The 14,544-nt window shown below is 35.7% G+C and overlaps 1 protein-coding gene across 1 annotated transcript; it reads left to right on the top strand.

Annotated features, from left to right (window-relative positions):
* The first annotated feature begins 3,700 nt into the window (after nt 1-3,700).
* On the top strand, nt 3,701-13,594 carry LOC131601536 (E3 ubiquitin-protein ligase PRT1-like). The gene is made up of 7 exons (XM_058873384.1): nt 3,701-3,879; nt 5,037-5,065; nt 5,148-5,327; nt 7,377-7,715; nt 7,820-8,020; nt 11,873-11,964; nt 13,168-13,594. The coding sequence occupies exons 1-7, from the start codon at nt 3,794-3,796 to the stop codon at nt 13,438-13,440; spliced, it is 1,200 nt and encodes a 399-aa protein (XP_058729367.1). The 5' UTR covers nt 3,701-3,793; the 3' UTR covers nt 13,441-13,594.
* The last annotated feature ends 950 nt before the right edge of the window (nt 13,595-14,544 follow it).

Below are 14,544 nucleotides of genomic sequence, written 5' to 3'. Positions count from 1 at the left end.
CTCTCTCAATTTTTGAGGTATGGAAGTGTTCTAGAACTTTTTAGAAACCTTAGAGAGTCCTCTAACCAGTGTCTTTGGTCTCATATCAAAATTATTTTCCATGCTCTTTTTATGTCCTTTTGAAAAAAAGTGTCTTTTTGTTGACTTTTGAAAAGGACCTGAAATGTTTTGGTCCATATCTCTCAAATGAAGCATTTTTAGACTTGGCATGTGAGAGACAAAATTTTAGAGAATTCAATTTCCTTCAAGATGAGCTTTGGATGGAAAATTTTGGATGTTCCATGTGAAAGTTATGGCTGGTCAAAGTTCAGTTGACTTTCTCCTATGAAAACCCTAATTTAGAAACTTTTGGATTTGTTTATTTCTGATCTTTCCTTGATGAACCATGATCAATATTTGATCAAATGGTGAATGATACTTCAATATGAGGATCTTGATAAAAAATCAGGAGTTTTGACTTTACTTTGACCATAGTTGACTTTTAGGTCAAATTAGTCGACTGTGGACCGTTTGAGCTGTTGAATGAGCAATCTTTTGAATCAGGGCTTGAAACTTGGCATGAGGACCCTTTGCAGCATATGAGAGGCCATAGAGTCCACTTGAGGTATCAGAAACTGATTTTACTTGGAGAAGAGCAAAACCTTAGTTGTGAGGCTATTGTTTAGGAGAGAGCATAGTCAGTCAAGTCTTGAGCGTCTGATATTAAAATGAGCTTGAGTATAAAATTGTGATGGGAAAATTTTGGGTTATGACATTTGCTCTAGAGATAAATCGATCCATTTATTTATGACACTCATAAATGCATAAAAATTCCAACTGACCAATGAATGTGAAAAGGCCTTTCAAGAACTCAAGGTATTCTTGGCTGCACCACCCATTTTGGTTTGCCCCCAAGAGGAAGTTCCATTAATTCTATACTTTTCGGTCTCAGAAAAGGCTTTGAGTTTCATTCTGGTCCAGGAAGGAGAGGACGGCGAAAAACCCATTTGTTTTGTAAGTAAAGTAATAAAGGGAGCAAAACCCAGGTATCGGAAGATAGAAAAATTAGCCATAACTGTGGTAGTAATTGCCCGGAAATTACGACACTACTTTTAAGGACATGTCGTCATTGTGAAAACAAACCACTCTGTAAGACAAATTTTCACCAAACCGACTTGGAAGGAAGAATGATGTCGTGGGTGGTGGAATTGTCTCAGTTTGACGTAACTTTCACCAAGCGAAGCGCCACAAAATCGTAGTTTTTGGAAGAGTTTTTAGTAAAGTTTAGCATCTCGGCTGACGAAGAACCCATATATATTTGATATCTATCAATGGAAGGATTGTTAAATCTCAAGGGAAGCAGGGTCGGTATCGACCTTAAAGGGCCCGAAGTGTTACTACTAGAACAATCATTATGCTTTAATTTCCAAGTAAGCAATAATCATGCGGAGTATGAGACTTTATTGGCAAGAATCAAGTTAGCACAGGAAGTGGGGAAACCAATCTTCAAGTGAAGAACGACTCTTAGTTAGTAACCAACCAGGTGCATAGGAAATACAAAACCAAGGACCCCGAGTTATCCAAATACTTGAAGATGATACAATAGGCCATTAAAGGTTTTCAAGAATTCAAAATAAAACACATCCCTCGTGAAGAAAACATAAGAGCAGACTTACTGGAAAAGCTCGCTAGTACCTAGGGACCCAACATGAATCCGACGGTAATCCAAAAAATGTTAGAACATCCCAACACACAGTTCACCGAAGTAAGTGTAATTGAAGCAGGGAAAATCTGGACAATATTCATACTATACTACCTTACCCAGGAGCTCTTACATGAGGACCTTGTAAAACAAGATTGGTTCAGCATCTGCCCTTAATTTTTGATGATAACCTTACATGTTATCTTAAAGAACAATTTTATACACTAATAGTTTCTTTATAGTGTGTGGATTTTTCCTTGCAGGTTCTGACTCTGGTAAGAAGGTGTGTGACGTCATTAGGTTCTAAACTTAACACTCTGGAAGAATACTAGTGATGTGTTACAATGGAAGTCAAGAGTCTGGAATGCTACTTCTGCAACAGTTCTATGGAACGTTAGTACAAGAGCTTATGATTCTGAATTTGCAATGAAGCTTTGGAGGCCTTCAAAAGCTTTACTTCTGTGTCCCACGTTCTGAAGATGCTGAAGACAAGGTTCTTCTAAACAAGTTCTAAAGATCTGAAGACATCTCTTCTGAAGACCAAGGGATGAAGACATCACACAGATCCTTCCACGAATCTATACTCTCATTTAAAAGAGTTTTGAACCATATTATCGCAATTCTGATCGAAGTTAGTGCGAAGAGCTTACACTTCACCGCCCCTTAGGTGTGATAGTAATCCATCATATTATCGACATGCTCAATATGTTTGTTTGGATCTTCGGTTCATTTGCAGCTCAATAGCTTTAAATGTTTCTACAAAGACCTCAAGATTCTTTTGTCGATGATGCAGATAAACAACATGTTTTTCTTTCGCTTTAGAGTCGGAGCATCTGTGTTATATCTTTCTCTTCTTTGGGAATGATGTGCTAGTGAACGATGAGGACGGAGAACCTCAGGAGGAGCATGACTACTTCTTCTTTATTTAGAATCGGGTAGGGGAGTTATTTGTTCTCGGTGCCAATTGCGAATTGGTGACCTCGGGACTTCTCTTTGTGGTGTAGTTGTGCCGACATGGAATGGCTCTAGTGTGACGCCCTAATTGCCTTAGGAGACTATCTCCCGTATATTAATGTCCCTTGATGGAGCATATTGAAGGTTCTATTTGATTATGAGTATTTTATCAGTTTTGAATTACGAGTTTGTTGGTGTACTAGGTTGTAGACACTAATTAGTAAGTCAATGACTCCCTGTACTCCAAGATTCACTTTCAAGAGCCAAAGGCTTAGGAGAGTTTCCTCTCCATGTATAACAGGTAGTGAATGAGGTCGATGCGATGGTTTTCCCCATTAAGGTTATTGTGTAGATCTAAAGAGCAATAAAGCTTGGAACGCCCCTATACCAACTCTTGGAAGAGCGAAATCTTGTTGCACTGGGTAGATGGAGATGCCGCCATAAGTTGAATGTCTTCCATCGGATAAAATAAAAGATTTATTTGATAATAATTTTTTTCAGGAGTTATAACTTATTTTATTAAATTATAATTTATTTTCTAGACGCTATTTCAAATAGTATTTTGTATTATAACTTATAGCTTCTATTTTTTCCACTTTTATCTTATTGCCTTTATTGTTTTAGCAAAAATCTACTACTACTCTTTATAATTTATTTTAATTTAAAATAAAATAATTAAATATTAAATATCTTTTATGTCATTTTAATTTATCGGATATTTAAATCATTAATTTTATCAAATACATCCATTAACTTATCAACTATAAATCATCAATCACGAGATATAAGCTATAAGCGATCAGTCATCGACCATCAGTCATAAATTATAAACAATCAACTAACTTATCAATCAACTGCTATTTTTATCAAACAAAATCATATCAAAATTTTAATCCTGTGTCAAATATGTCGGTTCTGCCTCACTTTATTTTTTTCTTGACTTTTGCAAACTAGTAATTCAATGACTCAATTTTAATTAATCTCAATTATTAATTAATTAATTAAAAAGTAATAATTTCAATTTTATGAAAACTGAATTTAAACCATAAAAAAAAAAAACCTTATGTTGCGTAGTTCGTTCGATTCAACACTGGCTCGTTCGTTCTTCTTCATCTGTTGTTAAACCCATTCTCAACTCGTTGCTGAATTTCACAGAGAATGGACGATAACGCATTGAAAGATGAGCAGCTTGTTGTAATCGATCAACAAGAAATCTATGAATCCTTTGTTTGCTGCGTTTGCCTGTGAGTTTCTTTCAGTTCTTCGTGATTTTGTTTATTTTTATTGCTTAATTTTGTCTTATTGAATTTAATTTGAGTTTATGTTAATGATTTATGATTTAGATATCTGAAATTTCATTGGAATGTTGATTGAATTGATTGATATGGTGATGATTTGATCCAATTTAGATTGAGGAAGAATGTAGGGTTTGGAAATCATTTTAAAATTTAAAGTATGGTAGAGGAAGATCTAGAAAAACTATGAGAAGTTGTTAAGAGTGATCTTGAGATTAACGATTTGGATAGAACTTAGAAGTATGGTACTGGATAGAGTAGTTGTAATCACTGTATGTGTGCTATCAAATCATGGAGTTGATGAAAATTGAAATAACATCTATTGGTTTTATCGGTTTACGCTTACTTTCGAGGAGTTAGATTCATTTTTTTTGGTTTTGGACGTGTGGATTTGGGAGGAAGGGGGCTAGGATAATCTGGAGTTTGACCGGGAAGTAAGTATAGTTTGTCTAAAGATTGTTCGAGTATGTGGTTTCACTTGTATAGTGTATTGCTCGATAATGCAATTGGATACTTCATCGAGTTTTATAAAATAAGTTATTTGAATGTAATCACATTTATGTACATGACAAATTATGTAGTTGTTGAAAATTGAAATAACAACTATTGATTTTATCGGTTTACACTTAGTTTAGAGGAGTTAGATTCATTTTTTTGGTTTTAGTCATTTGGATTTGAGAGGAAAGGGGCTTGGGTAATCTGAAGTTTGACCGGGAAGTAAGTAAAGTTTGTCTAAAGATTGTTCGAGTATGTGATTTAACTTGTATAGTGTATTGCTCGATATTGCAATTGGATATTTAGTCGAGTTTATGTACATATTTAAAACTGAATTATTTGGTCTTTATGAATTGGTTTTCCTTCCATTCCATGTCAAAGATTACAAATCAATGGAAAATTTGTATGTATGGACTAAACTTCACAGGAGGGTATTTTATGGTGACTACGAACATATTTAACCCTTTTGAACTTATTTTTAATTATGTTTTCTATATTGGATGTAGCTGATTTTTATCATTGTGTTTACTGTTTGTTTAAGTTGGTCTATAAACTGCGATATTAACTTTATCAAACCCTCCTTACTGAATTTGACTAATTTTATAATGCAGGGATCTTTTATACAAGCCCATTGTGCTATGTAAGACACATAATCCATTTCTGAAAATACTAAATTTAAGTAAATTGTGATGAATTTTCATTATTATTTCTCATGTATGCAGCTTGTGGTCATGTATCATGTTTTTGGTGTGTCCATAAATCGATGAATAGTTCGCGCGAATCCCATTGTCCAGTTTGTAGGAATCCATACCATCACTTTCCCACAATCTGTGAAATGCTTCACTTTTTGCTTCTTAAGACATATCCTGCAGCTTACAAGAGAAGGGAAAACCAGACACTTGGTATGTTTCTCTTTCTAAGGGCTTATACATGAGCATAATCAAATATAAGTTTGGAGCATGTGTCACAAAGTTTTCTTCTGTAAATTCATATCTTCATATTTCACTAGCATTTAAGCTAATTGAAAGGTTGGTAGCAGTTGTTATTTTCATGCAGTGTTATTAATCACCAGAGGTAGAGGAAGACCTAAAAAACCTAAAAAAACTAAAAGAAAGATCTCGAGATTAACGAGTTGGGTAGAACTATGGTCGTTATTCTTGTAGCCGGCCCCACTTAGTGAGATAAGCTTGGTTGTTGTTGTTGTTGTGTCAATCGCGGATTGTGGAGGATAATGGTTTGTTTAAATTTTGTTATGCTACAGCCACTTATTTGACGACACTTTTACTAAATAGCATATTGCGGAACAATAGCAATTTATTCAAATTCCATTGCGCTTTAGCGCTACAATTTGGCAACCCTGTTTTTATGCTAATAATTCATTTAGAAAAAGTACTTTGTTTAGGCTGAAATATTTTTTAAGATTTTATATATCTATTTTATAGTATATACTATGTTCTCTCCTACCTTACTTAGCTGATTCTAGTCCTTAAAGTTTAGGAATTAGGATTTGATTTGTTCAACCTTATGTTATAGATTGTGCATTGTACAAGTCATCCACGTTCCAATACATAAAATGTTCATTATTGAGTCTTAGTATGGTCGAATTGTTTTCTTGTTTAGAAATCCTTGTTTTAGGTTCACCCTTCATCAAGGAGGTTGACCCTTATTTGGTTGTTGGGTGTCAAAAAACCCCATTGTTTGGTTCAGAGGCCTCAATCAACTGTTCCTGTTAAGAGTCCTACATCGGACAATATATGGCTTGAACATGTCCTTATAAGTGGGGGCAATTCTCACCCTACAAGCCGGTTTTGTAAGGTTGAGTTAGACCCAACCACATTTCTTTACATGGTATCAAGAGCCTCGTTTAAGATCTGGTGGACCACCTTCTATGGTTTTCGCTATCGGGCCACCCACCGTTTATTTCTACGCTCCAGTTGTCTAGTCCTGGGCGTGAGGGGGTGTGTTAAGAGTCCCACATCGGACAATATATGGTCTGAACATGTCCTTATAAGTGGGGGCAATCCTCACCCTACAAGCCGGTTTTGTAGGGTTGAGTTAGGCCCAACCACATTTCTTTATAGTTCCCTCGAGCACTTCCAATATAGGAGTAGTTGCTGCTTTTCACGAATATCATCCAACAAGTTTCTTGCAGGCATGTGGGTGCAACATCTTTTGTCGTCTGTTTGTCGCACAGCTATTCAAATTTTGTTTTCATTCCTAGTTCTGTTGAGACCACTTTTGACTTCTGGGTCTCTTACTTGGGTTTGTTCCATCTATGTTTTTCACTATGACGTTAACTCATTTTTTTGTAAATTGGTTTCGCCACTGTTGCTTCTAGTTGCGCATCAGCTTTACATTTTGGTTTGTTCATCATGCAAGAAACTCCGAAAGTTGAACCAAAGGTTGAATTTTCACTGTTGTTGTATGTACTAGTAATATTACAGTCTACCACTCTAAGATTACACCTATTGGATCTCTGGTTTTGGACTCCAGAGCTTTTGATTCCTTGATTACCAATCCATCATTTTTCTCTGAATAATCACCTCCCAAAACGTGATAAGCAAAAGGATTACTAGAAGTGTTGTAACTTGCCGATATGATTAACTCTTCTTTTTTTCTAACTACTTTGCTGATTGGGTTTTGTTGTCATTATGGAATATAAAATATTAGTATATTCCCTTGCAATCAGAACTTAAATATATATGGCTTTTATTGCAACAAAATGAAAGGAAAGTTCCAGACCTACTAAGATAGAGGGGTGTTTTTAGTTTTGATAATTTTTTTGACTACAGATAAGTGTTTAGAACCACAAACGCAGCATATGTATCTATATAAGTATCTGGTGTTGTGTTCTGATAAAATTACAGTTATTATAAAAGACAATTAATCCCTTTGTATACTTTGATTGTGAAACGTTTCACCATAATTTCTAATTTTACCTTATGTTTCAGAGGAAGAAGAGGAAATGGATTCCTTCTCCCCTCAAATTTTATGTGATTGTCCGGGGAATTCGCCTACCTCTACTATCATAAATCAGGCATCTAATTCATGCAGCACAGAATCTTTTGAAATTATGGAGCAAACAGGGTCTGCAAATCATAAAGGAGATGAAGCAATCATTTCTGAACACTCTTCTGACAGGAAACCTCAAATTACAGGAACTTCTGTTGAGGGAAAAAGATTGCCTCAAAATGAGCACAATCAGCAACCAAAAATATTAGTTACAGATTTAATGTGTCCAATATGCAAACAACTGCTGATTCATCCTGTTGTTCTTAATTGTGGTCATGGTAGATGCTCTACTTTTTTATCCTGTTAATAGCATTTTAAAGCTATCAATAGCAGATTACTTCATTAACATGTTTCTATGCCATTTTGCGCTCATTCTCTGCAGTACATTGTCAGACATGTATTACCGACTTATCTCTTGAAATGCTTAGATGTAAAGTTTGTCAAAGTCCACATCCCAGAGGATTTCCCAAAGTTTGTTTGGCTCTTGACCAATTTTTAGAGAAGCAATTTCTAGAAGAGTACAATCAGAGAAGAGATGCAATTCAACTTGGCCAAATCAAAGTCCAACCTGAGACCACATCTTGTATGTATCTTTGCCTACTACTTTTTTTTTTTTTTTTTAATATTTTGATAAGTCTGAAACCTACTGTTAGTTAAGTCATTGGCGCAAATGTATATATATGTTTATGCTTTCATTTAAGCATATGAGAGGAATCCAATGTGAAAAAAACTGAAATGCATATTCCTAATTGAAACTGCAACTCTTCCTAGACTGAAGTTCCTTAGGAAATTCCCTCACTTATAAAAATGCCAATGCAAACACCTTACGAGATCATGGTGGTTGGGCCCGCTGCATGTAAAGTTAGGTTCAATTTGCTACTCTGCAAACAAAGAGATGATACTTGAGCTCTATTTCTTGAAATATAGAGTTCTATTTTATGCTCCCTAATATAGGATGGTGCTTTGGACCCTCTGAAAGTAATTAGTTCATTTTATGTGTCTGAAACCCTTGAAGGTATTTTTCAATTAAATAGGCCATGGCCATTAAGTATCCTTCACACTGCTACCACAACATATTATTGTGTGTTGCTTGTTAACTAGGCTCATCCTCACGGAATATAATCTCCAGTAGATGTAGGCTCTTATGAATGGTTGATATAGGAAATTGTCGGTAAAGAGGAATAACACAACCCTTCAAATATCTTAGGATTCTCTAAACCATAGTTACATAACTCGCTGGCCTCCCTAGAGAACTACAAATTGGTACTTGAGTACTGGTTCGTGGTACTTTTGCAAACCGATTCATGAAAATTCTAACAGAATACGTAAAATTCAACGGACCAATGAACTGCTAAAAAGTTAATACAACTGAAATATTTGAACTTATTTAATGCTATTTAAGAGTGCACTAAAAAGTTAATATATATACTAGTATATAGTTAAGCACGGCCCCACATGCGTGAGCAACGGAGTCTGCTGACTACTTAACGCAAATTCACCTGTCATGTGATTAATTGCACACCTGAATCTATTATCCAGATGTGGTTTGGACTAACATTCAGAAATGTACTTTTTGTGCTATAGAGCAAGGAGCTGATGACCCGAGGAGTTTGACTAGTTTGTCCATCTGTTCTGAAGTGAGTGAAATTGTACTTAAGGATGACTCTTGCCCTTGACTAGAACTACTAGCCTGGAATGCACCGCCCTCATTACCACCTTTCTTCTTCCAGTTCATATGCTTTCCATTGAGTTTACAGCAAGTCTCCCTTGTATGCCATGCGCATTTGCAGTGATCACACCATTGATTATAGTTTACTCGATTCATCCGGGGGATATTGATTTTTAGAGAGTTTATAAAACTCTCTTGGTCATCGAAACCGGTATTGAAATTGTTGTCACCGCCGTTGCCATCACCATATCCAGTGCCGGACTTGCCGTTGTCCCCATTGTGAATAGTGATGTGTGCATGATAGGCCTATGAAGTTTGTGTATAGAAGGAGGGGTAAAAAAGGAAATGAGGAGCTGGTGGGGACAGAGAGAATAACTAACTGCACAAGAGGCAGTCAAGGAGTGGAGGGAATCATGGGAATGAGGGAAGGAGAGGTGTTTAAAGGAGGAGGTCACGCATGATGCAAGGGAGGATTGGATTGGAGTGGTAGCAGGGACTGGGAGTGAGAACCTTCCTCACACCAGTAATGGTATTCTCATCTTGGGAGTATTGTTTTCATATTTCTTGTATTTGTCCTTACTGCAAGGAGTGATTACTCCATCCATTGTCTTAATATTCTATAGCTATTGTAAGAAGTTGATACTCAACATTCTGATATTATATAACAGTAATTCAATCTTGAGCTTTCCATCCTTTAGAGTCTATTAGTGCATCACCTCTGTTCCCATTACAGCGGCCACCGCCGTTTGTGTTGCAGCCGGTACTTGGGTCTTCTTCCCCAGATTGTGAACTTAGAGGTGCTGATACCATATTAGAGAAAATAAGTAAATACTCTGATGATTTATTCCTCGACATGAACTAGTTTAAATAGAGAGATTACAACTTAATTATCTCCTTAAACCAAGGGGAATAATAATAATAGAGAATCTTAGTAGCTGTAACCAAGGTAGTCAGACTCGAGATCCTACGCAAGATCGGGTTGGGGGTAATAAGATCGTGAATCGGGGGATCGTAGCACGGATCGTAAGATCCTACCAAATTTAAAAATTCATATATATTGCATATAGATTAATATTATGCATGTGACACAACATAATATAAAATAAAATAACCTTCAAATAACAATAAAATTACTTTAAAAATTGAAATTTCATAAGATAATATTCATTAAACTAACTCAAGACAATTCAAAACAATACAAAAACATTCAAATCAGTAGCAAATAACAATTTAAAAATAATTAACAAATTTTAAAAAAATAAATTGATGTAATTATGAGAGAATTATCGTGAGAATTGATGTAGTTATTGAGAGTAATAAGAGAGATGGAGTGAATTAGGGGAGAGAAATATGCATTAAAAATGAGTTTAAAGTTAGAAGGGAAATTAAATTACATTAATGATGGGCTATATTTGGGAAGTTGCACAAATCATGTGAAAATGTGCAATTAATGATGGATACTGATACTGCTTGTATCGAAACGTATTAAATACGGACACAAAAGTAGTTTTTTTTAAATTAAAAAAAGAACAGATACGTTTTTTAGGGGCTTTTAGGGTTTTTTGAACCGGGTCGCGGACCCCACCCGCGAACGCGGATTTATAGGGATTGAACACAAACGGCCAGAAGCGCCGATTCTGGCGATTTCACGTGTAATAGCGGCGATTCTGGCCGCGCCCACCAAATTCCGATTCCAGCCATAGTCCGGCACGGAAGAGTGCTTCAAGATCGTAGAATCGTCCGATCCTACGAGTTGGATCGCGATTCTGTCTACCATGGCTGTAACAATTAGAGATAAATGGTAAATAGGCAAATATTCCAACATAATTTGAGGATCTTAACATGGCTAGTAAGATCCTACCGAAAGAAAAAATTATACTTAAATACACAAGTATAAAAACTATCGTAAACTAAAATAAACTCTAAATCACGACTTAAACTGAGTTAATTAAAAATTTATAACCACCAACACATGAGTTCTTAAATAACTCAACTAAGTTCATACCTTACTCGAAGGACTTCATAATAAGTAACTCAAAACATAAATCATAAGGCCTAAGACACACTCAAAGCCGTTGCAGGTTACACTACATGTTCAGATAAGGAGAGGCAGAAAGAAACAAAAAACATAGATGTAGTACACGAGAAAACCGTAAACAAAAGAAGTTAGGGCCACGTGAAAGAAAGGAGAAGGGAGAGACAGGCGAGCGCGCAAACGAGAGAGTGAGACAAATTTAGGGTCTTCTAATCTCTTGTAACTTTTAGAGTCTGCGTTTTAGCAAAGAAGTGTTTAGCTAACACAGGTTTTTTCACAATATCCGACCTGTTTCTGGAAGAACCATTGCGTAATGAATGACCCAAAGCGTGTGATCATACGAACCACTTCAAGCCCGAGAGTTCGACCACGCCACACATTTCAAGCGATCCTGGTCATATTGCATCACAGGGTTCGAAATAATGTAAACAATGTAGTGGTGGCTGTATATTACATGTCTTTATGACATAACACTTCTGTATAATACACATATATTCACTTAAATGCTCTTTCATTTTCATCTTTCTCAGTAATTTATCTCATTTTCTCAGTTTTCTTCCCTAGGTTTCTAATAGTTCTCCTAATGCTTTCTAAAACGTTTTAGACTTATAAATAAATATTAATTTCTTTTTCTCAACTATCATAGAAACAAAAAGAAAATATTAGAATAACTGACCAGCAATATGTAAATGGGTGTTTCTCTGATATTATTTCATATTTTTTTCTCTGAGGTTCATTGCCGAAGGACAGCGGAGAAAAGATATCTTGGTGGTCTAATCCTGAATTGTTGGTTCACAGAGGAGTTGGTTGTGATTTTTGCGGGGTAAAATCTCTTTATCATAGCATTTACTTTATTCAATCGTTGACTTGCTTTATTTTTCCTGTTTGTCTAGTTATGGTTGGTGAGAGTTGAAATCAGTGTTTGGAATGTGAGTAGGAGGATTTAGTCAAAACTCTGTTTCATAATATGTGGCTGCTTTGCCTTTGTTGACTTGACTATACCTGGTTTTGGACCAACATTCACTCCGATAATCAATGTCAAGTAATATTGTTAAATAGCTGCTATAGCGTAGCGGTATTTAGACTATCCTACCGATATTGTTCTGCCTTTTTCTATTTAGTATAAAATTTTGTCAAATAGCCGCTATGCTATAGCACTATTGCATAACGGAATTTTAACTAACTCTGCTCTGGCTCTAAAATTATAATCTGCAGTTACACAAGTAAATTACGAGACATATGTTCAATATGGTTTGAGATGATCCCTGCTATATAAATTATGATTTTAGAAATATTTATTTCATAGTCTATTTTGATAATGCAAAGGCAAACTTTGGAGCCATGTTGAGGTTGGTGCCTTTTTTTTACCTGGATTGAAATTTGTAATGAGTTTCACATCAGATAATATCAGACAATATATGACTTGAACATGTGTTTATAAGTGGGGGCAATCCACAGCCTAAAACTTCTTTTGTAGGGATGAGTTAGGCCTAAACTACATTTCTTAATATTGAATAAGAGTATGGTTTAACGACTTTGATACCATGTTAAGAAGAATTGTGGTTTAGCCTAACTCAACCCTACAAAACCAGTTTGTAGGGTGAGGTTTGTTTAAACCACATTTCTTAATATGGTGTCAAGTGTCTAGTTTAAGATTCGGTGGACCACCTGCTATCGGGCCACCCACCATTTATTTCCACGTTCGAGATGTCCAGTCTCAAACGAGAGGGGGTGTGTATTAAGAGCCCCGCATCGGATAATATATAGTCTGAACATGTATTTATAAGTGGGGACAATCCCCATCCTACGGGCAGGTTTCGTAGGACGAGTTAGGCCTAAAACACTTTTTTTAACAAAATTATAAGAACTATCTATAGGGTTAAGGCTGCATACATCTATAAATCTAAAAACCCTCCTCAGACTCCACATGGTAGGAGCCTTGGGCATTAGACCACCCCTTTTTAGTTGAATTCCATTTGTGCTTCCAATTTTTCAATTTGTTGATGTATTTAACTGGTCTCTACAGATGTACCCAATAATCGGGGACAGATATAGGTGCGCTGACTGTGAAGAAAGTATCGGTTTTGATCTTTGTGGTGATTGCTATAAGAACCGTTCAAAGCGTCCAGGACGATTTAATCAAAAGCACACACCTGACCACAAGCTCGAGCTTGTACAATATCGAAGGATGCTAATAAGCCGTGGACAAGATTCTTCGGATTTAATAGTTATACCAGATGATCCTGCTTCCTCCACCGATGAAGATGAAAACCAGACCGACTCTGACGCCACCAACTGAAAGTTGAAATCACAAAAATCCCTTTTTTTTGTTGTGATATTTCAGTCCAATTAAGTTGTGAATCCTCAAATTCTCATGGTCTATCTGGTTTTCTTGATTTGTGCATATTGGTTTTATTTTCTATCGCAACCGAATCCATCGCTTGGTTGTGCAATTAGTGACTGTTTATTTTCATGAGTTAGATATAGGTATTGTGTTGAGTTAGGCCCTTGACAATAAGCATCTACCTCTATTGATAAGGCCAGGTACATATTTCTAAGAGTTCTTCTGAATTTACAAAAATAAGTATACTCTAAAAGCATATTATGCATGAGAATGAAGTATATATACTTGAACCCTTTATAGTAAAGACAGTGTATTTGCAAATATAACTTTTTTTACTATTAAAAAGTGCATTATTTTGGCCTTCAAAAGTGATAGTAATGATTTCATCCAAGATTCTGTGAATAAGTATTATTACTGACGAGCATGCTCTCTACATGTAACAACAGAAGGGGACAACCCTTTTGTAAAAAGTAATATGGTATGGAATATTACTTATTCTATATTCTTATGGTGTTGCACGATACATGTAGAATGCAAGTGTTAAATTATGAATTTTCACAATTCTTAATATTGGCTTTAGTATATGAGATATAGTTATTGAGACATGTGTTTTTATTAACCTTAAATGATTGTAGGCATGGTTTGGTGATAAAAGTTTCTTTCCTATTTGCTCTTTCGAGCTTCTTCTCCCGGTGCATCTTTAAAAAGTGGATACTCTTAATACAGTAACACAATAGGAAACTCTTAATACACCTCTTCTGACACATGGTTTCTAACACATGGTTGGATATATAAAGCATGACCTGCACGAGTTTTTGATAGACTATAATATGGTATTTAATTTGAATTGGTCTTAAATTAAGGGGATTACTCTTTCCATCGTTAGTGAGCATCCCACATCTTTAAAAATTTGAAAAATATCTTTATTTTGTTCGAAGATATATCTTTGGACACATTAAAAATATACACATCTGAGTTCTTCGTGAGTGAGCTACCATTTTATGCTCAAATTTAATTCGGATATGTATCTCCGAATCGGAGATGTACTTATGTAACCTT

This window comes from Vicia villosa, linkage group LG5 (assembly GCF_029867415.1).
Source record: "Vicia villosa cultivar HV-30 ecotype Madison, WI linkage group LG5, Vvil1.0, whole genome shotgun sequence".
In the NCBI taxonomy this organism is placed as follows: domain Eukaryota; kingdom Viridiplantae; phylum Streptophyta; class Magnoliopsida; order Fabales; family Fabaceae; genus Vicia; species Vicia villosa.
This window is presented reverse-complemented; position numbering and strand designations above follow the sequence as displayed.